The 23,888-nt window shown below is 36.5% G+C and overlaps 1 protein-coding gene and 1 pseudogene across 1 annotated transcript in view; one reads left to right on the plus strand and one right to left on the minus strand.

The window, feature by feature from the left end:
* Nucleotides 1-22,762, plus strand: part of EAF2 (ELL associated factor 2) — a 64,613-nt gene extending 41,851 nt beyond the window's left edge. Inside the window, 2 exon segments of the mRNA XM_028504707.2 lie at nucleotides 12,570-12,830; nucleotides 22,320-22,762. Of these exon segments, the coding sequence (XP_028360508.2) occupies nucleotides 12,570-12,830; nucleotides 22,320-22,366 (308 nt within the window). The 3' untranslated portion in view covers nucleotides 22,367-22,762.
* On the minus strand, nucleotides 17,015-17,764 carry LOC118498901 (annotated as a pseudogene).
* Nucleotides 22,763-23,888: the final 1,126 nt, after the last annotated feature.

The following is a 23,888-nucleotide window of genomic DNA, read 5'->3' on the forward strand; positions in this document are numbered from 1 at the left end:
CAATTTTTTGAATTCTTATTTCATCATGCTTTCCTGCTTGGTTGATTCTATCTTCCTTCTGGTCCACTGTATTGTTTGGAGACTCATATTCCTTCCTTTCACTATTGGCTCTCCTCCGCGTGTCTCCCTGCATCTGTTTTATGGTAATCTGCATTCTTTCATCTAAATTTCGTCCAAAATCAACCAGTTCCGTGAGCTTTCTGATCACCAGTGTTTTGAACTGCGCATCTGATAGATTGGCTAATTCTTGGTCACTCAAAAGGATGAGTCCTGGGGGACTGATCTGCTCTATTGAAAACATGGATTTTTTTTTCACCGTCTCTCCTTTTTTTTTTCCGGTCTGGTTGCTCTTGTTACGGTGGGGGGCGGAGCCTTAGGTGCTCACCGGGGCTGGGCACCCCAGTCGCTAGATTGTGACGTTATATGTGGGGGCAGGGCGGGAGCGGGGCAGGAGAAAACAATGGCGGTAGTTCCGTTCCTCTGGACTCAGACCCTTGTCTGGGCTTCTGGGCCGCGAGTTCTGCCCTGGTCCACAATCGCTACCCCTCTGGGTCTGTCAGCCGCAGCTTGCGTACTCAGGGATCACCGCTGCCTTCTTGCGCCCCCGGGATGGCTTTTGCGCCGATTTCGCGCCAGACCTTTCCCCAACCTCCGCGCGCCGCTGACCCGAGCCAGCCCCGCGCCCACCCGGCTTGTCTTTTCCTACCAGTCCGAATGAATGCGTCTACTTCAACTTCTTGGCTGCCCGACTTCCATTCAGATGAATCCTCTGCCGGATGTGGGTGTTATTCTGATAGTAAATTATTGTTGTAAATTATTGGTTTTCTAGTCTTGGTTGTACGAGGAGGTACGGTGCGTCCACCTATTCCTCCATCTTGCCGGAAGTCCGCATGAAACAATTACTTTAGGAATAAGGAAAGTTGTCATATCAATATGACAACTGCTAAGAAAGTAAATTTCTTAGCAGAACACTTGCATGCTGAGAGAGTGGGATGATATTTTCATAGTGGTTTAAAAAAAACAAAAAACCCTCCCAACCAAGAATACTTTAACCAACAAAATTCTCCTTCAGAAACAAAGGAGATATAAAGAGTCTCCCAGATAAACAAAAGGTGAGGGATTTCATTGCCATCAGACACGCCTTATAAGAAATGCAAAAGGAAATGTGAAACCTGCTTTACTATAAATTTAAAGGACAAAAGTATTGAAATTAACTGGAGCTACAATAATTTGTTAATGAATACACAATTTTCAAGGATGTAAGTTGTGGCATCAAAACACAAAATGTAAAGATGGGAATAAAAAGGTAAGGTCTTTTAAGACAAATTATTATCAGCTTAAAATAGACTGTTATAACCATAAGAGATTTTATTTAGCCTTATAGTAAACCACAAAGCAAAAACTTCTAGTAAATACATAAACAGAAGGGAATGAAGTGTACCACTATGGAAATTTATCAGATAACCAAGGAAAACAGCCAGAAGAACAAAAGAACTATAAAACAGCCAGAAAACAATTAATAAGGTGGCACTTTATCAATAATTACTTCAAAGTGAAATGGATTAAATTCTCCAATCAAAAGATAATAGAGTAGCTGAATGAATAAAAAACAAGATCCCAGGGAAAGTGTTTAAAGTTAGAAGACCAAGGACAGAACCTTAAAATCCAATGATTAAAGATCAAACGTAGAGCCTTCCTACCCCCAGACCCCCCAAAAAGAAAACAAGATCCAACTATTAGTACCTACAGGAGATTTACTTCAGTTTGAGGACATACGTAGTGAAAGTGAAGGGATAGAAAAAGATTCCATTCAAAGGGAAACTGAAAGAGTGCAACTAAGTCAAAAGCCTGTCACAAGAGACAAAGAAGGTCATTATCAAATGATAAAGGGATCAGTCATCAAGAGGATATAACAGTTGTATGTGTTCCTGGTATTGGAGCACCTAAATGTAGTAAATATTAATACATTTGAAGGGAGAAATAGAGACAGCCATGCAATAATAGCCAGGGACTTTAATACCCTATTTTTAACAATGGATAAACTATCCATCCAGAAAATCAATAACGTTAGATTTGAACTACATGTTAAACAACATAGACCCAACAGATGTAACATAAAATAATCTATCCAACAGCAGCAGAACACACATTCTTCTCAAGCAGGCACGGAACATTCTTTGTGATAGATCATATGTTAGGTTAAAAAAATCAGTCTTAAACAGTAAGTGCTGGCGAGGTTGTGGAGAAAAGGAAAACCTACTACATTGTTGATGGGAGTGCAGACTGGTGCAGCTACTGCAGAAAGCATGGAATTTCCTCAGAAATCTAAAATTGGAACTGCCTTTTGACCCAGAAGTTCCACTGCTGGGATTATACCCTAAGAATCCTGAAACACCAATTCAAAGGAACCTATGTACCCCAATGTTCATAGTAGCACAATTTATAATAGCCAAGTGCTGGAAGCAACCTAGGTGCCCAACCTAGTAAATAAGTGACTCAAAAAACTGTGGTACACTAACACAGTGGAATACTACACAGCAGAAGGAAAGAAGGAACTCCTACCCTTCACAACAGTATGGATGGGACTGGAGAGCATTATGCTCAGTAAAATAAGCCAGGCAGTGAAAGAAAAATCCCATATGATCCCTATAAGTGGAACCTAATCAACAAAACAAACAAGCAAGCAAAATATGACCAGAGACACTGAAATAAAGAACAAACTGACAATAACCAGAGGGGAGAGGGATAATGGGGGAAAGAAGGGAAAGATTCGTCCAGCAACATGTATAAAGGACACATGAACAAAGCCAAAGCACACTAGGATTGACGGTGGGGCAGGGGAAAACGGTGGCAGGAAAAATGGAGACCATACTTGAACAACAATTTTTAAAAATCAGTCTTAACAAAATTTAGGAGATTGAAATCATATTGCATATCTTTTCCAACCAAAGTAGTATGAAACTAAAATCAATGACAGGAAGAAAATTACACAAATCACAAGTATGTGGAAATCAAACAACATAATCCTAAACACCAATGGGTCAAAGAAGAAATAAAAAATATCTTAAGATAAATGAAAATTGAAGTGTCATATGACAGAACTTATGGGATGCAATAATAAGAGCAGTTCTAAAAGGGATGATTATAGCAGTAAATGCCTACAGTAAGAAAAAAAGAAAGATCTCAACTCACCTAACTTTATACCTCAAGGAACAAACTAAGCCAAAAGTTAAAAGAAGGAGGAAATAATAAAGGTTAGAGCAGAACTAAAAGAAATGGAGACTAGAAAACAATAGAAAAGGTGAGTGAAACTAAGTTGTTGTTTTGAAAATATAAAACTGACAAAACTTAAATTAGACTAACATTGAAAAGTAGAAGACTCAAAATCTGAAATAAAAGGGACATCACGACAAATACCATAGAAATACAAAAATTCATAAGAGATTACTATGAATAATTATATGCCAACAAATTGGATTACCTAGAGAAAATGGACAAGTTCTTAGAAATCTGATCTAAGATGGCGTCGGAGTAGGAAGGAGCAGATTTGGCTTTCCTCTGCTCAGGGGAGAGAGTCCTGACCGATCTTTGGAGTGGAAAGGCAAGCAACCAACATATTTCAGCATTTTTGAGAACAGAGGACCAAGGATTGTGGCAGAACCGAAAGAACAAAGAACAGATCGCTGCATCAAGGTAGGCTCCCGGGACAGGCGTGTGGTACCGGGGCTGCAGCCCCAGGCCCGGGGGCCGCGGCTGGGTTTGCCGTAGGGTTAGTGGGAGAGAGCCAGGTCCGCTGCTCCCTCCCCAGCCGAGCAAGGTCTGGGCGGCTCTGGGAGGAGTCCAGGTGCTGGCGGGCACACCGGGTGGCGAGCAGCTTTGGAGGCGGTGAACGCCAGAGCCGAGTCGCGCTGCGGACCCGGACTCCGAGGGTCTCCGTTCTGGCTGGAGCTTTGGCGGTGAGAGAAACCGGGCCATTGGAGAGCGGCGGGCTCGATCAGGAGGAATTTCCCAAGAGGAAGGAGTGAATGGACACAGACACTGTTTGGGGAATTCTCCTGAAGTGATCAGTGGCTCTGGCCTGTTTGCTCCCCAGCTGTGAGCGCGCAGGCTGCGGACAGGCCGCGCCCGCCCGCCCGCGGGGGCACCGGCATGTGGCAGACGGCCGTGCAGGCAGCAGACGGGCCGCGCCCGCTCACCGGAGCGCGAGCGCGGGTAGCCAGGGTCGCGCCGGTCCGCACCGGGCGGCGGACAGGCCGCAGAGCCAGTGCGAACCCCACGGGCCTAGGAAGAAAACCCAAACAAGTCATCCTTCAGACTGCCTCAGCCAGCAAGAGCAGAAAAACCGGTTTGGCCACTTTGAAATCAAGAGACTTTTTAATTTGATTCTATTTTTTTAACAATTTTTAATTTTTTAAGTTTTATTGTTTTTATTCTCTTTTGATTTCTTTTTCCTCTCTTACCTGATTTCTTGTTTTATTCCTTCCTCCTTCCTGTCCTCCAATTTTATCTCTTCTTCCTGCCTTCGTCTGCCTTTTCTATTTTTTTTCTTTTTTAAATTTTTTCCTAAATACCTACAAGTGAGACAAAATCCTGGAACGGTGAAAAGACCAAAGTTGAACCCAAAGAAGGGGCATCACAACAGCTGGGACAGTGAGATAAATGTCACTTTGCTATTACAGAGAACCTGCAAGTTATTGCAAATTTGTATTATTATTTTTCCAGTGTTCCTACATCTTTTTTTTTTTAACAATATTTTTATATCCCTCTTATTTTTGTATAGCCTGCTTTGCTAGGCTGGTTTTATTGTATGACCTGACAGCTTTCCCCTGATATCTCTTTCTATACCGTATTACTAATCTACTGTCCATTAACTCACCTGTGTCTTATAAGCATACTACTCAATGTTCGGTACTCCCTATCCTTATTACCTAGATTTCATAGACTCTGCCATATGAATGTTGCCATAATATTATTGTAAATAACTGCTATTCCATGCAAGTGTAATTACTTCACAACACCCCCCCCCCCCAGATCGTAGCCCATTTCAAAGTTTCCTGAACTCTATTACTGTAGTGGTTAACTCTATTCTCTCACACACTACACCTATTTACTACACTTTACTCTCACCTTACCCCAGAATCTGACCGCCCACAACCTGCCTGCTTTATAGATCCAACTCACAATCCTTCCCCCCACAACAAGAGTCTTATCTTCTTTCCATCCTTTCTAAAAATCAGCTAGCTGGGTGGAAGACCACGGTTAACACTATACATAGTGAAAGGATCTCCTATATCTTCCCTACTTGCTACTACTGTAAATAGCATAGAATTCTCGGTTGCTGTCTTAAACCATTTTGCCCTCCCCTCCATCTGATGACAAAAAAGAATAGGTGGAGGAGGTGAACACCAGGATACCCACTGGAAGAGGAAACCCAACAACTAAGGAACCACTAACAGATAACAGCAAAAGAAGGCGAAGGAGGGAGTAGTAACCACACAAACCTCAATCCAGGGCTTATCTGGAAATACAACTAAACAGTAGAGACAGTACCCAATACAAACAACTGAACAAGATTTCCTTAAACCTTGTACACACAGAAGAACCAGCCTCAACACAACCTGCCCTCACCAGCACAACAAAATATAGAAGATGGTGGACAGAGTGACCCACATTTAACCAGCTGGCAGGAAGGAACCACCAAAGAAAGACTCAACAACAATCAGAACCCAAAGGCAAACACAAAGCCAACTTAAACAACAGCCCAAGACCAGCGAGCTTGGGGGGTCAAGGAAACAGTACCACTGAAACTCACTTCTACTCTACTAAAGAAGTTCACATCATAAACCGAGGGAGCCAGAACAGATCAATATAAGAAGCTGAGGTGAACAAGAAGAGTCTCACAAACAATGGGAAGACAAAGAAATACTCCCCAAATGAAAGGAAAGGAGGAAGCCTCAAAAAGAATGCTAAATGAAACAGAGGCAATTCAACTATCAGATATTGAATTCAAAGCAGTGATTGTCAGGAAGCTCAATGAGCTCACAATGAGCTACGAGAAACTACAGGGAAGCTACAATGAACTCAATGAAAACTACATCAGCATAAAAAAGGAAATAGAAACTCTCAACAAGGGCCAAGAGGAAATGAAGAATACAATCTCTGAAATGAAGAACACAGTAGAAGGAATGAAAAGCAGGATCGATGAAGCAGAAGATCGGATCAGCGAGCTAGAGGACAAAATAGAAGAAAACACCCAGAAAGAGCAAGAAAGGGAAAAGAGGCTCAGAAAGAATGAAGAGGGATTAAGAGAAATGCAAGACAATATGAAACGTAATAATATCCGTATAATAGGGATACCAGAAGGAGAAGAAGAAGAACAAGGGATAGAAAACCTAGTTGAACAAGTGATGATGGAAAACTTCCCTAATTTGATGAGACAAAAAGTCACACAAATACAGGAAACACAGAGAGTCCCAATCAAGAGGAACCCAAGGAGGCCCACCTCAAGACACATCATAATTAAAATGGCAAAATTTCAAGACAAAGAGAGAATCTTAAAGGCAGCAAGGGAGAAGAAGGAAGTAACATACAAGGGGGCCCCAATAAGGCTAACAGCTGACTTCTCAATGGAAACACTCCAAGCCAGAAGAGAATGGCAAGAAATAATCCAAGTAATGAGAACCAGAGGCCTGCAACCACGACTACTTTACCCAGCAAAGCTCTCAATTAAGATAGAAGGCCAAATAAGAAGCTTCTCAGACAAAAGAAGTCTAAAAGAATACACCTCCACTAAACCAACTCTGCAAGAGATGCTGAAGGGACTGCTTTAAGGAAAGAAAGGAAAAGAGAGAGTGAGAGAGGATCACACGTACATAAAAGGCAATGAATAAGTACCTATCAATAATAACCTTAAACGTAAATGGACTAAACGCTCCAATCAAAAGACATAGAATAGCTGATTGGATAAGAAAACATGACCCACACATATGCTGTCTACAAGAGACCCACCTCAGGATAAAAGATCTGCACAGGTTGAAAGTGAAGGGCTGGAAACAAATTTTCCAAGCAAATGGACAGGAGAAAAAAGCCGGGGTAGCAATACTCATATCTGACAAAATAGACTTCCAAAGAAGATCCATAAAGAGAGACCCAGAAGGTCATTTCATAATACTCAAGGGAAGAATTCACCAAGAAGACATAAACATAGTAAATATATATGCACCCAACATAGGAGCACCTAAATACATAAAGAAAATCTTAGAGGACTTCAAGAAAGATATGGACAGCAACACAATTATTGTGGGGGATTTTAACACCCCTCTATCAAAAATGGACAGATCTTCCAAACAAAACATCAACAAAGATATTGTGGCATTGAACAATACCCTAGACGAGCTGGGCTTTACTGATATTTACAGAACCCTCCATCCCAAAGAAGCTAAATACACAGTTTTTTCAAATGTACATGGAACATTTTCAAAGATTGACCACATGATAGGACACAAAACAAGCCTCAACAATTTCAAAAAAATTGAAATCATACCAAGCAATTTCTCGGATCACAAGGGACTGAAACTAGAAACCAACCACAAGGAAAACCCAAAACACTCAAATTCATGGAGATTAAACAGCATGCTATTAAACAATGAATGGGTCAAGAATGATATTAGGGAAGAAATCAAACGGTTTTCGGAAACAAATGAAAATGAACTCACAACAACCCAAAACTTATGGGACACAGCCAAGGCAGTCCTGAGAGGGAAGATCATAGCGATACAGGCCCACCTAAAAAAGTTAGAAACATTTCAAACAAACAACCTAACCCTACGTCTACAAGAACTCGAGGAACAACAACAAAGACAGCCCAGAGCAAGCAGAAGGAAGGAAATAACCAAGATCAGAGCAGAATTAAATGACATAGAGACTAAAAGCACAATTCTAAAGATCAATGAATCCAAGAGTTGGTTCTTTGAAAAGATAAACAAAATCGACAAGCCTTTAAGCAGACTCATCAAGAAAAAAAGAGAGGAAACCCAAATAAACACAATCAGAAATGAAAGAGGAGAGATTACAACAGATACCACCGAAATACAAAGGTTTGTAACAAATTACTACAAAGAGCTGTATGCCAAGAAATTTGAAAACCTAGATGAAATGGACAAGTTTCTAGAAAAATATAACCTTCCAAAACTCAATAAAATGGAAGCAGAAAGCCTCAACAAACCAATAACAGCAAAAGAAATCGAAGCAGTAATCCAAAAACTCCCAACACACAAAAGCCCTGGACCAGATGGTTTCACAGGAGAATTCTACAAAGCATTTAAGGAAGAACTAACACCTATCCTTCACAGACTATTTCAAAAAATCCAAAAAGATGGAAGACTACCAAACTCTTTTTATGAGGCCACCATCATCTTAATCCCAAAACCAGATAAAGACACAACAAAGAAAGAAAACTACAGGCCAATATCGCTGATGAACATTGACGCTAAAATCCTCAACAAGATACTGGCAAACCGCATCCAACAGTACATTAAGAAGATCATACACCATGACCAAGTTGGATTCATCCCAGGTATGCAAGGATGGTACAATATACGCAAATCAGTAAATGTAATACATCACAGAAACAAAAGCAAAGACAAAAACCACATGATCATATCGATAGATGCAGAAAAAGCATTTGATAAGGTACAGCACCCATTTATGATAAAAACACTCAGTAAAGTGGGAATAGAGGGAGCATTCCTCAACATAATAAAGGCCATATATGAGAAACCTACAGCCAACATTATACTCAATGGGCAAAAATTAAAATCTTTTCCACTAAGAACAGGAACAAGACAAGGATGTCCACTTTCACCACTTCTATTCAATATAGTACTGGAGGTTCTAGCCACAGCAATCAGACAAGAAAAAGAAATAAAAGGAATCCAAATCGGAAAGGAGGAAACAAAACTGTCACTGTTTGCAGATGACATGATAGTGTACATAGAAAATCCTATAGACTCCACCAAAAAACTGCTTGACCTAATAAATGAATTTGGTAAAACAGCGGGATACAAAGTCAATATCCAGAAATCAAAGGCATTTCTGTACACCAACAATGAAACAGCAGAAGCAGAAATCAAGAAAAAAATCCCATTTGAAATAGCAAAAAGGAAAATAAAGTACCTAGGAATAAACCTAACCAAAGAGGTAAAAGACCTGTATTCAGAAAACTACATAACACTGAGGAGAGAAATCAAGGAGGACACAAACAAGTGGAAACATATACCGTGTTCATGGATTGGAAGAATTAATATCATTAAAATGTCCATACTACCAAAAGCAATCTACACATTCAATGCAATACCGATTAAAGTACCAATGGCATATTTCACAGACATAGAACAAACACTTCAACAATTTATATGGAACCATAAACGACCCCGAATAGCTGCTGCAATTTTGAGAAAGAAGAGTAAAGTAGGAGGAATCACAATACCTGACACTAAACTATACTACAAGGCCACTGTAATCAAAACAGCCTGGTACTGGCATAAAAACAGGCACATGGACCAATGGAACAGAACAGAGAGCCCAGAAATAAACCCAAGCCTCTACGGTCAATTAATATTCGACAAAGGAAGCAGCAACATAAAATGGAATAAAAATAGCCTCTTCAACAAATGGTGTTGGGAGAACTGGACAGCTACGTGCAAAAAAATGAAACTCGAGCACCAACTTACACCTTATACAAAAATAGATTCAAGGTGGATAAAAGACTTAAATATAAAGCGTGACACCATTAAAGTCCTAGAAGAGAACGTAGGTAGGAAAATCTCAGATATTTCACGCAGAAACTTTTTTGCTGACTTGTCTCCTAGAGCAAGGGACATAAAGGAAAGAATAAACAAATGGGACCTCATCAAAATTAAAAGCTTTTGCACAGCTAAGGAAAACAGTATCAAAATAAAAAGAGAACCAAGTGTATGGGAAAACATATTTGCTAATGATACCTCAGACAAGGGTTTAATCTCCAAAATATATAAAGAACTTACGCGACTCCACTCTAAGAAGACAAGTAACCCAATTAAAAAATGGGTAAAGGACTTGAACAGACAATTCTCCAAGGAGGACATACAGAAAATCCAAAGACACATGAAGCGATGTTCAATATCGCTAGCCATCAGAGAGATGCAGATTAAAACCACAATGAGATACCACTTCACACCAGTCAGAATGGCCATCATAAACAAAGCAACAAACAACAAGTGTTGGAGAGGTTGTGGAGAAACGGGGTCCCTAGTGCACTGTTGGTGGGACTGCAGACTGGTACAACCATTATGGAAAGCAGTTTGGAACTTCCTCAGAAAACTAAAATTGGATCTGCCTTTTGACCCAGCAATTCCATTGCTGGGACTCTATCCTAAGAACACTAAAACACCAATACAAAAGATCCTTTGCACCTCGATGTTCATAGCAGCACAATTTACAATAGCTAGGTGCTGGAAGCAACCTAGATGCCCATCAGTAAATGAATGGATCAAAAAACTATGGTACATTTACACAATGGAATTCTATACAGCAGAAAGAAAGAAGGAGCTCATACCCTTTGCAACAGCATGGATGGAGCTGGAAAGCATTATGCTAAGTGAAACAAGCCAGGCAGTGAAAGACAAATACCACATGATATCACCTTTAACAGGAATCTAAACAACAAAACAAAACAAAACAAAAAACTAGCAAAATGTAACCAAAGACACTGAAATAGGGGATAGTCTGACAGTGGCCAGAGGGGAGAGAAGAGGGAATTTCAGGGGGGAAGGGGTAGGGATTACAGGAACAAATTTGGAGGACACATGGACAAAAACTAAGGGTGGGGGGTAATGGGGGGAAGTGGGGAGGGTTGGGTGGAGGGGCTGGAACGGGAGTAGGGGGGAGAAAACTGTACTTGAACAATGATTGAAATAAAAAAAAAATAAAAGAAAGAAATCTAAGACTGAATCATGAAGAAATAGAAAACCTGAACAAACCAGTATTGTAAGGAGATTCAATCAATAATCAAAAGCAAAGAAGAGCCAGGGCCAGATGACTTCCCTGATGTATTCTACACAATGTTTAAAGAAGAACTAATGCCATTTATTCTCAAACTATTCTAGAAAATTGAAGAGGAGGGAACACTTTTAGATTCATTTTATGAGGCTAGCATTACCCTGATAATCAAAGCCAAACAAGGGCATTCGGAAATGAAAAAATTACAGGCCAATGTCTGTTGAATATAGATGCAAATAACTAGTTTAAGTTGAGTTCAACAGCATATTAAAGGATTATATACCGTGATTAAGTGGGTTTTTGGCGTGGTATGCAAGGAATGTTTCAACATACGCAAATGAGTCAACACGATACACCATGATAACAGAATAAAGACTAAAAATTATATCATCATCTGAATAGATGCAGAAAAGCATTGACAAAAATTTAACATACTTTCATGATAAAAACTAATGTGTTGTACTTTTTAAATATATACAATTTTAGTTGTCAACTACACCTCAATAGAGATGGCAAAAAAGAAATGCATCTGTATGTACTGTGTTGCATTGTATGTATTGGAGGAATAAGAAAAAGAATTGGAGGGTGGCTTCTGTGAAAACAGGTTTTCATTGTTACAGTTTTAATCTTTTACATTTTTCTTATATTTTATTTGAGTTATATGTATATTTAAGTATAATAGTATAAATAAATGTAGTGTTTAGATTTAGACATTGCCTATGTCCTTTAATTTTCATAATCTCAACATTGAAGCATGGCTTAGCTTGATGGTAAAGGAGCTTTTTAAAAAAAAAAAAATTAGGACCCTGGCTGGTGCGACTCAGTAAAATGAGCACCAGCCTGGGAACCAAAAGGCTGCTGGTTCAATTCCCAGTCAGGGCACATACCTAGGTTATGGTTACCAGGCACTCGAGGTAGCCACACATTGATGTTTCTCTCCCTCTCTTTCTTCCTCCCTTCTCCTCTCTCTAAAAAGAAATAAATAAAATCTTTAAAAAATAAAAAAAGTAGAGGAGTTACTTGAACTCTGTGTATATGTTGTCCAGAAATGGAACGGAAAGAGAGAGGTACTACAGAGGAGAGCCAGAAAGGAAATGTTTGGGTCCATGGATGCAGCTTTTCAGGAAAATTTGAATTGTTCCTTTCTTTCCTTTTTCTTTTTTTTTTTTAATCTTTTAGTTGGGTGATGAGAATGAGTGAACTCAAGCTCTAATAATAGGTGAATTGAGCATCAAAATCTAAAATGCCAGTTTCCAAGTAGACTTTAAGTAGAATAAATGGTCACAAGAAAATATTAGCATGATTATTCCTGGGGAGTAGGATTAATGAAACTTAAGGGGTAGGAGAAAGATATTACTTTTCATTTCATACTAGTAGAGGAGCTATTTAAATAAATGCTATAAATGTATGTTTAAATTCCTTGTCAACACCTTCTTAGAAACTAACACATTCAAACTTGATTATATTTATTCGGTATTTCTATTTAATATTTATTTATTTAACCTTTTTATTAACTTCTGTTATATTTTCAGAACTGAAGGCAGAAGCTAGTCTAATGGACCAGATGAGTAGTTGTGATAGTTCATCTGATTCTAAAAGTTCATCATCTTCAAGCAGTGAGGATAGTTCCAGTGACTCAGAAGATGAAGAATACAGATCCTCTCCTTCTGATTCAGGAAACTGTATCTCAGGACATCCTTCTATGTCTGCTGTGGCGCATTGCAGGATTCCCAGTATAGATGCTGGTCATAATAGATATCATGACGATAGTGGCCTTATGATGAATACTTTAAGTAAGTATATATAAGTAAGTGTACGTGAGTCTACATATATACATAAGTAAGAATTCACAGTGAAGCCATACTGATTATGATCTAAAATTTGGGTAAAGAGAAAGACTCTTGTTTTATTCATTTGGCATTATTATTACCTTCTTATTGAATTATTCATTTTCTTTTGACTCTCTGACATAATGTCTTACTGGTTTTTCTCCTGTCTTTCTAGATACTTTTCATCTCTCCTTTGCTGGTTTACAAGTATAATGTTCTACTCAGTTATTAGAGCTGGAGTTCTTCATGACTTAATCCTGGATTTTTTTTTTTTCTTTTTCTTCTATACTCTTTCCCTGGATAATCGCCATATTTCTGTTGCAATCAGTTAGATTAACTTGTACATTTGCATCTCAACCCAGACCTCTGAGCTCTAGATGCACAAATCCAACATCATCTTTTAGTAAAAGGCATTTCAAATTCACTTAGCTCAAAACCAACTTATAATATTTGGCTGAGCGTGTTTCCATTTAGTAAAAGACGGGATTCCTCTAATTATGCAAACCAGAAGCCTGATTATATTCAAGGGTTGACCTCCTCTCTTTCTTTACAGTATAGTCAGTCCTTCACCAAAATCCTATTTTTTTACCTCCTTAATATTTCTCAAATTATCGATTTCTCTGTATCTATCTGTACCACTATTACTATAGTTAAATATACCATTATTTCCTGCTTCAACTATGCAATGACTTCCTAATTGGTTCACCCAATGTCTACTCAAACCTGTGTTTGATCTCTTGTGCACACTGCAGCATATTGATCTTTTCATAATTCAACTATAATTTGTTACCTCTTTGGCTTTAAATTTATTAATAGCTTGTAATTCTTGTAGGATAGCAACAAAACACCTTAACATAATGGTCTTGGTCTTTCTGTTACAGCAACATTTACCTTCTTTTGTCACTGTACTCAAATCCTTTCACCAAGCCCATGGCCCTTATAAATGTTGTCCATTCATCTAGAAACACTTCTTTCTCTTCATGTAGTTAATTTTTGCTCATTTAGATTACAATTAAAGTTTATTTTATTAAAAAAGCATTTTTTGACCTTCCTGACAAAGTCAGATCCCCTTTTTTATAGACCTTCATTTTAATATCTTCTTTATATCAAATGTCACAATAATAAATTTATATTAATTATCTGATTTGCTCTCTTTCAAAGCATAAGCTTCAGGAGGACAGCAGTCTTATTTTTGTTTTGTCATTGAATACTATTACCTAGTATAGTACCTGATATGCAGTAAATATTTTTAATAAAGGCATGCAGGTTGATACTCTCTGGGGGTGAATAGGACTTCCTGTATGTTTAAAACTAATCTCACTGTATATACTAATCATAATAAAGTAAGGAGCTAGGAGAGACTGACTAGCTGTAGCCTAATAATAGAATTAAACAATAAAGGAGCCAAGAGTGGGTAGCAGAGAGAGTAAGACTGAGTTAATTAGGGACCAGGAGACATCTTTTTGAACTTCCATTATTTATATCTTTAATGTTATTACTTGTAACTTCAGGGGTAAAATTGGAGTATCTGATTTTCCGTGGGTTTTTTTTATTTCCATTACCATTTAGATCCTTTATTCCCCCCTCCCCCCCCCCCAAGTCACCACACTGTTGTCCATGAGTCCTTTTTCTTTTTTGCTCCATCCCTCCCTCTTCTAACCTCTCCCACTCCTCATAGCTGTCATCCTGTTCTCAATGAGTCCATCTCTGTTTTGCTTTTAGTTCAGTTTGTTCCTTAGATTCCACATATGAGTGAATTCATATGGTATTTGTCTTTCTCTGACTGGTTTATTTCACTTAGCATAATGGACAGATAGTGGCAAAGGGTTTAATTTACTAGGAGGATAAACAATTATGAATTGGTATGCCCATAATAACATATCTCTACCTCATATATATATATATATATATATATATATATATATATATACACACACACATATATATATATATTAAGATGTATATATACATATTAGATATGTATATATATTAAGATATATATATACATATGTGGGGGATATATGTGTGTATATAAAAAATAAAAATTGACAGTAGGAGAAATTGACAAGTCTTTATCATAGTGGAAGATTAATGCATCTGTAATTGATCAGACAAAATTTAGTAAGGGCAGATAAAATCTTTTCACAATATAATTTATGTACCTATTCTAATAGGATAGAATTCTACAATCCAAAAATGTGAAGTGAGTATTTGTTTAAGGTATATATAAAACATTTATAGAAATTTATTCCTACTAGAATAAGGAAATAACATTTTGAAGAGTTCCTATTTTATTGATTATTTTATATGACCATAATATAATAAAAATATAAATAACAAAAATTAATTTAAAATACATGCTTAGAAACTTCAGTGCGCATGCCTAGTAACTTACATGTTAAAAGGAAGCTACAGTAAAATTACAATATATTTATAATTAGTATCAAAAAGAATATATATCATGATTCTAGAGGGAAGGGAATGAAGAGGGTATAAGGGGGATAAATGGTAATGGAAAAAATACAATAAAAATAAACTTAGAAAAACTAATAATATATCTCAACAATTTTGTACTGCAGCCAACATGGTACTTACAGGAAAATTTATAGCCTCAAAAAGCTTTTTTTAAAGCTTAAACTTTTATTTTTTAAGTATGTTTTATCAATTATACTATTACAGTTTTCCCAATTTATCCCCCTTTATCCATCTCCACCCTGCAACTCCCAACCCTCCAGCATTCCTCCCCATTAGTTCATGTCCTTGGGTTATACATATAAGTTCTTTGAGTCCTCTGTTTCCCATACCATTTTTCACCTCTCCCCATCTATTTTATGCCTACCAATTATGCTTCTTCTTCCCTGTACCTTCTCCCCCCATTCCTTCCTTCCCCCTCCCCACTGAAATCTTTCCATGTGATGTTCATTTCTCTGATTCTGTTCCTGTTGTGGTTGTTTGCTTAGTTTTTGTTTTCATTGTTTTTCTTTTCTTTTACATTCATTTGTTGATAGTTGTGAGTTTGTTGTCATTTTACTGTTCATATTTTTTATCTTCCTTTTCTTAGGTAAGTCCCTTTAACATTTCATATAATAATGGCTGGGTGATGTTGAACTCCTTTAACTTGACCTTATCTGAGAAGCACTTTATCTGCCCTTCCATTCTAAATGATGGCTTTGCTGGATAGAGTAATCTTGGATGTAGGTCCTTGCCTTTCATGACTTCAAATACTTCTTTCCAGCCCCTTCTTGCCTGCCAGGTTTCTTTTGAGAAATCAGCTGATAGCCTTATGAGCATTCCTTTGTAGGTAACTCTTTCCTTTTCTCTTGCTTTTTTTAGGATTTCTTTATATTTAATCTTGGGTAACTTAATGATGAAATGCCTTGGTGTGTTCCTCTTTGAATCCAACTTCTTTGGGACTCTCTGGGCTTCCTGGTAGTCTGACATCCTTCACCATTCTGAAGAAGTTTTCCTTCATTATTTTTCAAATATGTTTTCATATATTTGTTCAAATATGTTTTCATTTTCACACGTCTGGGACAACCTGAAACGTTCCAATGTCCTAATTATAGGGGTGCCAGAAGGAGGAGAACATGTGCCTGTGGGGGAGGGCCAGACAGGGAACAGTGCAGCTGGCTTATTCATCCCTAGTGCACTTTTCAATGGACTCTCTTGTGAGACTGGGAGCTTCTCCTACTGCTGCAACCGCTGAAGCCCACAACCACCTCTGAGTCCCCTTAAGTCAGCCCCACCTGCGCAGCCTACAACCTTATCGCAGCCAGCCCTGCCCCCAAGGTCTGCAGTGTAGCTGCAGTTCTTCTGAGTTGGCTTGCGAAGTCTGCTGCCTTACTGGTCTGGTTGCTCTGGTTGATTTTTGCTTTAATTCCTTGGTTGTCAGAGTTCCACGCAGTTTGCTTTTCTGGTGCTTCTGCTTGTTTATTGATTTTAGATTGGTTGTTATCCTCCTTTTGGTTGTGTGAGGAAATGAAGGGTTTCTACCTAGGTCTCTACCTTGGCCAGAGCTCCTCTGTAAAGTTCTGTAAGAGCTCCCAGTTTCCTATTCTTTGCTTTCTTAATCTTTTCCGTGATAGCAGCCACATCAATTTTAGTTTCAGTAGAAGCTTCCTTAGGCTTCATAACTGGTTTTTCTTTAGGTGGAATAAAAGCTTTCTCTCCTCTTGTCTCTTAGTGAGAGCTTCTGCTTGCTTAGCCTTTATTGTTTCCATTTTCTGCTGCTTCTTTTGACTTGCCTTCAGAAAGTATTTGCCACTAGCCATTTCTTTATCAGTCTGACTTTCTGGCTGTGGTGGTAGGAATGGTATATACACTTTCTTAACAGTTTTTTACTTTGGTTCCTTGCATTCATTTACATTTTTGTGCTTGAACTGTGACAAAAATCTTTCCCAATTTTGTGATCTGAATTTGGAATCTTGTACCAATTCTCTTTAATCATTAAAGGTCTTCAGTCATGCTGTTTAAATGAAACACTCCTTGCTAACAGTTTTATCAGGCCTCTGGCCCTAATAATGATATAGATCAAAGGTCTTTGTTGTATAGATCGTCATGCTGCCCTTGATCAGGTCCAGGGTTGTGTTAACGTGGTGTTCATTCAGTACTTTCTGCACCAATGGCCAGCACTCTTTCAAGTAAGTCTTTCTGTATTTTGGGAACAAAGTTGCAAAACTGTGGTCCTCCAAGAGTCCTTTGGGATTGTCCTCTTTGGAAAAAGCTGGTTCCTTCCCACCATCAGGGACAGCGAGGAGTTCTGATTCATCTTTAAACACCGTAAACTCAGACTTTGGTTCTCACACATTACCCCGTTTCTCTGGCTTTGGCTTCTGCTTACAAAATTCACTTTTCCCAGCCGCTGTAGGTGGCCGGCTCAGTTTGGAGGATGCCATCTTCAAATCAAAAAGCTTTTTTTAATTGAAAATAGATAAATAAAAATTTTACTTTGAGGAACTAGAAGAATAACAACAAAGGAAGCAGAAGAAAAGTAATACAGATAACAATTTAATGTAATCGAAAACAAAGGAACATTAGAGGATAAACAAAACCAGAAATAATTTCTTTGAAAACTAACAAAAAAGACCAACTTCTAAAAAGGACTGATGAAGAAAAAAAGGCATAAATAAACAATATTAGAAATGAAAAAATGATTAAAATTATAGCTCTAATATGCTTTTATTTTTTAAGTTTGAGAATTTTGTCTCTAATTCTCTACTAATTCTTCTACAAAGTTTCAGAGTATAAAAAATTAGGGCAAGTGATCCAATTTTTAGTAATTCTAGGATAATCTATATCAAAAATGTATAAGAACAAGATAAAAAGCAATATGGATCAATTTCCCATAAGAACACAGATGCAAAATTACTAAATAAGATAGTAGCAAATTGAATAACCAGTGTACTTAAAATAAGTAAGCTAAATCATGACCAAATAAAGGTTATCACAGAAACTGAGAAGTGTTCAGTATCTGAAACAGTGTCAATATAATATACCACATTAACAGATTATAGGAGTAAAGCCATAAGATAATTTCAACACATTTTAATTTGCCAAAATTCAATATTTATTAATTTTAAGGCTTTTACCAAGGGTTGAATATGAGAGAATTTCTTTCACTTCATAACATTAACTACAAATAGAAAACTATTGCCAACATTATTGTAATATTCTACAGGCATTCTCATTAAAGTCAGGAAGAAGACAAGGAGGCCTCATACTATGGTTTTTATTCATCATTGTGCTGATTCCAGCAAATGCAATTTACAAAAGAAAAGAAAGGAGATATAATAATTGGAAACAAGATAAAATTCTCCTTATTTATAGAAAATGTAATTTTCTACATATAGAAATAATAAAAGAATTTGGAAAGATTGTGGATAGAAAAAATACATGCAAAAGTTAGTAGTAATTTGTTATACCAGTAATAACCACTTGGGATTTCTTTAGAAGAAAATTAGTAAATTTATTTTCTCAATATATCTTATCCAATCTGCAGGTTTCCTAATAAGGGGAAGTAAACCCTCTCTGACATGCAATCATCCCATTTCTCAATTTTATCAAACCTGGTGACCTCTTTTATAACAGATGTTTTTAAGTCCCTCTTATTGTCTTAAAATGAATTTTATAGCTTATGTACACACATCTTTGAAAATAATTAATTTAATATGATAGTAAGACAAAATAAAAATAATTTATAGTAAACTAATATACAGGGGTGGGCAAAAGTAGATTTACAGTTATAATACAAATAACTAATACAATAATTAATAAATACTAATACAAGAATAAACTGTGTTTTTCATACTCACAACTTTAAACCTACCTGTGCCCACCCCTATATATCCACTCTGTAAAAATATTAAAAAAAAAAATAATATTCAAGCATGGCTATACCAGAAGACATAATGAAGTAGCTATATGTTTGTACTTACTTTTAATGAATAAATTTGGAATTAAGATGAGCTAGACACATTAAACTCATATTGTCAATAATTTTTATTTAACATGTTGGAGTAAGGACTGGAAAAGTATATACATATACAAGGTCTGGCAGAAGTAACACCTGCTTGAGTGTGGTTGGTAGGGTAATGTGGGAGTAATAATTTATAGTTTTAACTTGAACCTTTCACCTAAAATGTCATATTGTGTGCTTGAGTGTGATAGTGTTATGTTACAGAATTACATGCTTATGATTTCGTAATAAAAATGCTGTAATTAAAAAGGGCATTATTTATGCTGGAATCTGTATATTCACAGACTTACACATACAGACAAGTATTGAAGTCCTGTATTGCTGACCCAAATATGGTGAGCAGCCTTGTGATCACTAATGTGTTTTCTCAAATGATTAAAAACAGAAAATCTTTGTATGGTTCTGAGAAACACAAAATAAGGTGTTCTTTCAGTTGACACGATAGCTGCATCCTGTACATTTACATGTATGTTAAGTCTGTGCAAAAATAAGTATTTTTAGTTTATAAAAAAGCATTTAGGTTATGGCCTGAAATTATTGTATAACTCCCAAGTACATGAATATCCCACTGGAATTTCAAGTTTTACAGAATGGGGAAGAGATCACTATTGTACAAGACTGGCCCCGGCATTGCAAGACATTTGGCATCTCTAAATTCCACTCCCACTAAATGCCATTAGCAATCTGCAAATCATCTGGATAAGCAACTACTCGGGTAAATTACTGTAACATCTCCCAGGGAACACTATTGAAAACCATTTGTTTAGATGTCTAAACATCTCCCATTTGTTTAGATGTCTAACATCTCCCAGGGAACAGTATTGAAAACCATTTGTTTAGATGTCTAAAATGCATTTGCTATGAGTAAATTCCCTCTTTTTCAAATTATAATTACCATTTCTATTAAAAATAATCAAAAGGCCCTGGCTGGCGTAGCTCAGTGGATTGAGCGCGGGCTGCGAACCAGTCATCGCAGGTTCGATTCCCAGTCAGGGCACATGCCTGGGTTGCAGGCCATAACCCCCAGCAACCACACATTGATGTCTCTCTCTGTCTCCCTCTTCCAACTCTAAAAATAAAGTAAAAATAAAATCTTTAAAAAAATAATCAAAAGGTACTAAGCATCTCATATTCAAAGGCTAATCTCATATCTTCAAAACTGAACATTTTAACAACATGGTAATACTATGCATATAACTTCCTATAGCAAGAAGTCTAGTAAGAAAAGTACAACTCAGGATGTTTGGGTTTGTGTCTCTCAGGAAACTCATATTACAGGCATCAGATCAAGTTTAATATTCTTATGCTATTCAGTAGTTGTATAATAAGTTGGAATTTAAGTTTTGAAAATGATAAAATGGTCATGGGAACCAGATGCACAAAGAAGCTTTAGCAGATTTCTTAATCAAATAATATAATCAGTTCTGGGATTCAGATAATGGACTGAGATATCTTACAGCAAATTGAATATTCCCTAAAAACTATTCCTCTTAAGCTCTTCAAAATAGGCCAGCCATTGTTGATTATGGAGGAGTTAAAACTATAAATATATTTTTAGCCAATCCCATAGCTTTAAAGCTTCAAATAAACCCCTACAATCAATGACTCCCAAATCTTTATTTCCAGCTCTAGCCTCTACCTTGAGTTCTAAACTTGTATATCCAATTGCCTATACCATATATACTTAAATATTTACTAGGTATCTCAAATGTACCATGTCAAAAATTGAGCTTGTGATTTTTCTCACACAGTCTTGTTCCTCTAATGTTTCTCATCTCAGTAAATGATACAATCTTTGATTCAGTTATTCAGACCAGAAACTTTGGGGGTCATTATTTACTTTTCACTTTCTCTCATGCCCCATAATCCTGTGCTAATTGGTAGTCGTGTAAGCCCTACCTTCAAAGTACATTATAAATCTGCCCACCTGAACCACCTGAGCCAAAACCAGTATTATTTCTTATGTGAGAAACTTCAGCCAACTCTAAATGCTCTCCCTGATTCCACATTTCTTCCACACCATTATAGTTTATTCAGAAGTGTCCAATTTGGTTGCCTGCTTATAAGTTCTGATGAATTCCCATTTCAAACAAAATTCAAAGTTTTTACCATGACCTACAAACCGTGGTCTTCTGGATATCTTTCTGACCTCATTTTTTACCATTCTCTTCCTCATTCATTTCACTCCAGCTACCGTGACCTTCTTACAGTCAGAGAACACATCAAGCGTGCTTCTGCTCTGGGGCATTTTTATGTGCTGTTCCCTGAGCCTGGTCAGTTACCCCTCTCCATATTTTTAAGACTTTATTTTTACATTTGGATCTCTGTTCAAATGTCACCTCTTAAGGAGGCCTTCCCAACTACCTTATCTAATACAGCACTTCTCACTACTCTCTCCATACCCATCTTTATTTTTTCAAAGTATTTATCCCTACTTAGCATTATATTCTACATTTTTAATTTGTTTATTGCCTGTTTCCCTCAATGGAATATAAGCTTCATGACCATAATCACATGGATGAATTACAAAAGGAATCAATGACTTACTCTTAACAAACACTATGCAATGATTTTGACAACATTTTAGAATGATATAGTCTGATCTTCTAAACCACATTTTCTCTCATTTCCTGATATAATTAAATCAGTGGTATAAAAAGAAGGGTGATGTTGGTATGTGAAAGAACACTAACATAGTATCATCTACTAAAACTATGCTGAATTGATGGTGTATTTTTTCTTTATAGGTAGTATGGATTATTTGAATTACTAATGATGTAACTAAATCATAGGATCAGCAATCTGATTATTAATGACAAAAATATTGGCTAAACATGATCACTTTTTGTATAATATTTGTTATTATAAATATTATAATTACTACTTATAGTAGTTAGGATTTTTGTATAATATTTGTGTTATTAAAAATAAATATAATGAATATTTAATTACTAAAGTTTTTTTGTTTTTTATTTTAGGAAGTGATTTGCAGCTGAGTGAATCAGGAAGTGACACTGATGACTGAAGAAACATTCAGCTATCCATATAAAATTACAAGACATGTAATAATTTATTTTATATTAAGAAAAAATATTTCTAAGACTGAGGAAATGTACCTTAACTTTAAATGATAAAAAAAATTAAATTTGATTCAGAATTTTCAGTTGATGTTACTTTTTTTTTTTACCTTTTATGGGTACCAGCATTTTTAATTGTTTTCATTTAATCTTAAAACTTTTTTGAAGTTTTAAAGATGAGAAAAGAGACTTAGGTTAGTAACATGCCTGCATATTGTTAGTTAAGAGGTAGCAGATCAGGTAGGTGTTCTATCATTCAAGTTCAGTGCTTTGTTTTACCACATGACTGTCTCCAATTGTGAAATGTCAAAACTATGGGTTTATAATAAATTCTATGATTTTAATTATATCTCTGAGCCTTTTCTATCTCATATTTCTTAAGTTTTGTTGAAATATATTAATTCTTGATGTAATTAAGCTATAATTTAGGGTATGGTGAAGCTAAATAATTGTTTAAAATAAGTATTATTTTATAATATTTTTATCATTTTCTTATTTTGCTTTTGAGAGAAAACTAAGCAGTTAAGTGTTGTGAAGGCAATTAATATTTATAGCTCTAATATTTTTTTAATCTGGATGAAAGATAAATATTAGATTATAGTTGAAAGCTATTGACCAGTAGCAAGGTTTTTTAATTATGAAACTTTATTTTTTTAGGGCAGTTTTAGTTTCATAACAAAAATTGAGCAGAAAGTACAGCAAATTCTCATATACTTCCTGTTCACACTCATGCACAACCTCCCTTACTATAAACATCCTGACCAGAGGGGTATATTTAGTTGATGAACCTACACTGACACATCATCACCCACAGTCCATAGTTTATATTAGAGTCACTCTTTGTGTCATACATTTTTTAGGTTTTCACAGATGTATAGTGACATGTATCTACCATTGTATTAGTATACAGAATAGTTTTCCCTGCCCTAAAAATCCTGTGCTCTGCCTATTCATCCCTCCCCACCAATTTTTAGACCGTTGTTTTTTTTCAGTCTCCTTTTCCTTTTTCAGATGTCATATAGTTGGAATTATATAGTATGCAGTCTTCTAAAATTGACTGCTTTTATTTAGTAATATGCACTTAAGTTTTCTCCATGTCTTTTTCCTAGCTCAATTGCTAATTTCTGTTTAACACTGAATAATGTTACATGGTCTTCATGTACCACTTTATTTATTCACTTACCTACTGAAGGCATCTTAGCTGCTTCCAAGTTGTGACAATTATGAATAAAAAAATTGTTCAACTTTACCTCTTACCAAAGACATGGATGTAAGGGGTTCTTTTTTTTTTAATCCTTAAATTTTGGTTTTAATCTCTTCTCATTTCTTCTGTCTTTCTTTTTCTGACATACCTTTAGCTGATCTGTGTCTTCACTTTTTTTTCTATTTTATTCACCAATACTTTATGAGAATCAAAACTATGTCATTTATTACTTAACTGTAAAGCAAGCTCAAATATTAAAAATCAAC

The sequence above is a fragment of the Phyllostomus discolor genome, chromosome 2 (genome assembly GCF_004126475.2).
Source record: "Phyllostomus discolor isolate MPI-MPIP mPhyDis1 chromosome 2, mPhyDis1.pri.v3, whole genome shotgun sequence".
Lineage (NCBI taxonomy): Eukaryota > Metazoa > Chordata > Mammalia > Chiroptera > Phyllostomidae > Phyllostomus > Phyllostomus discolor.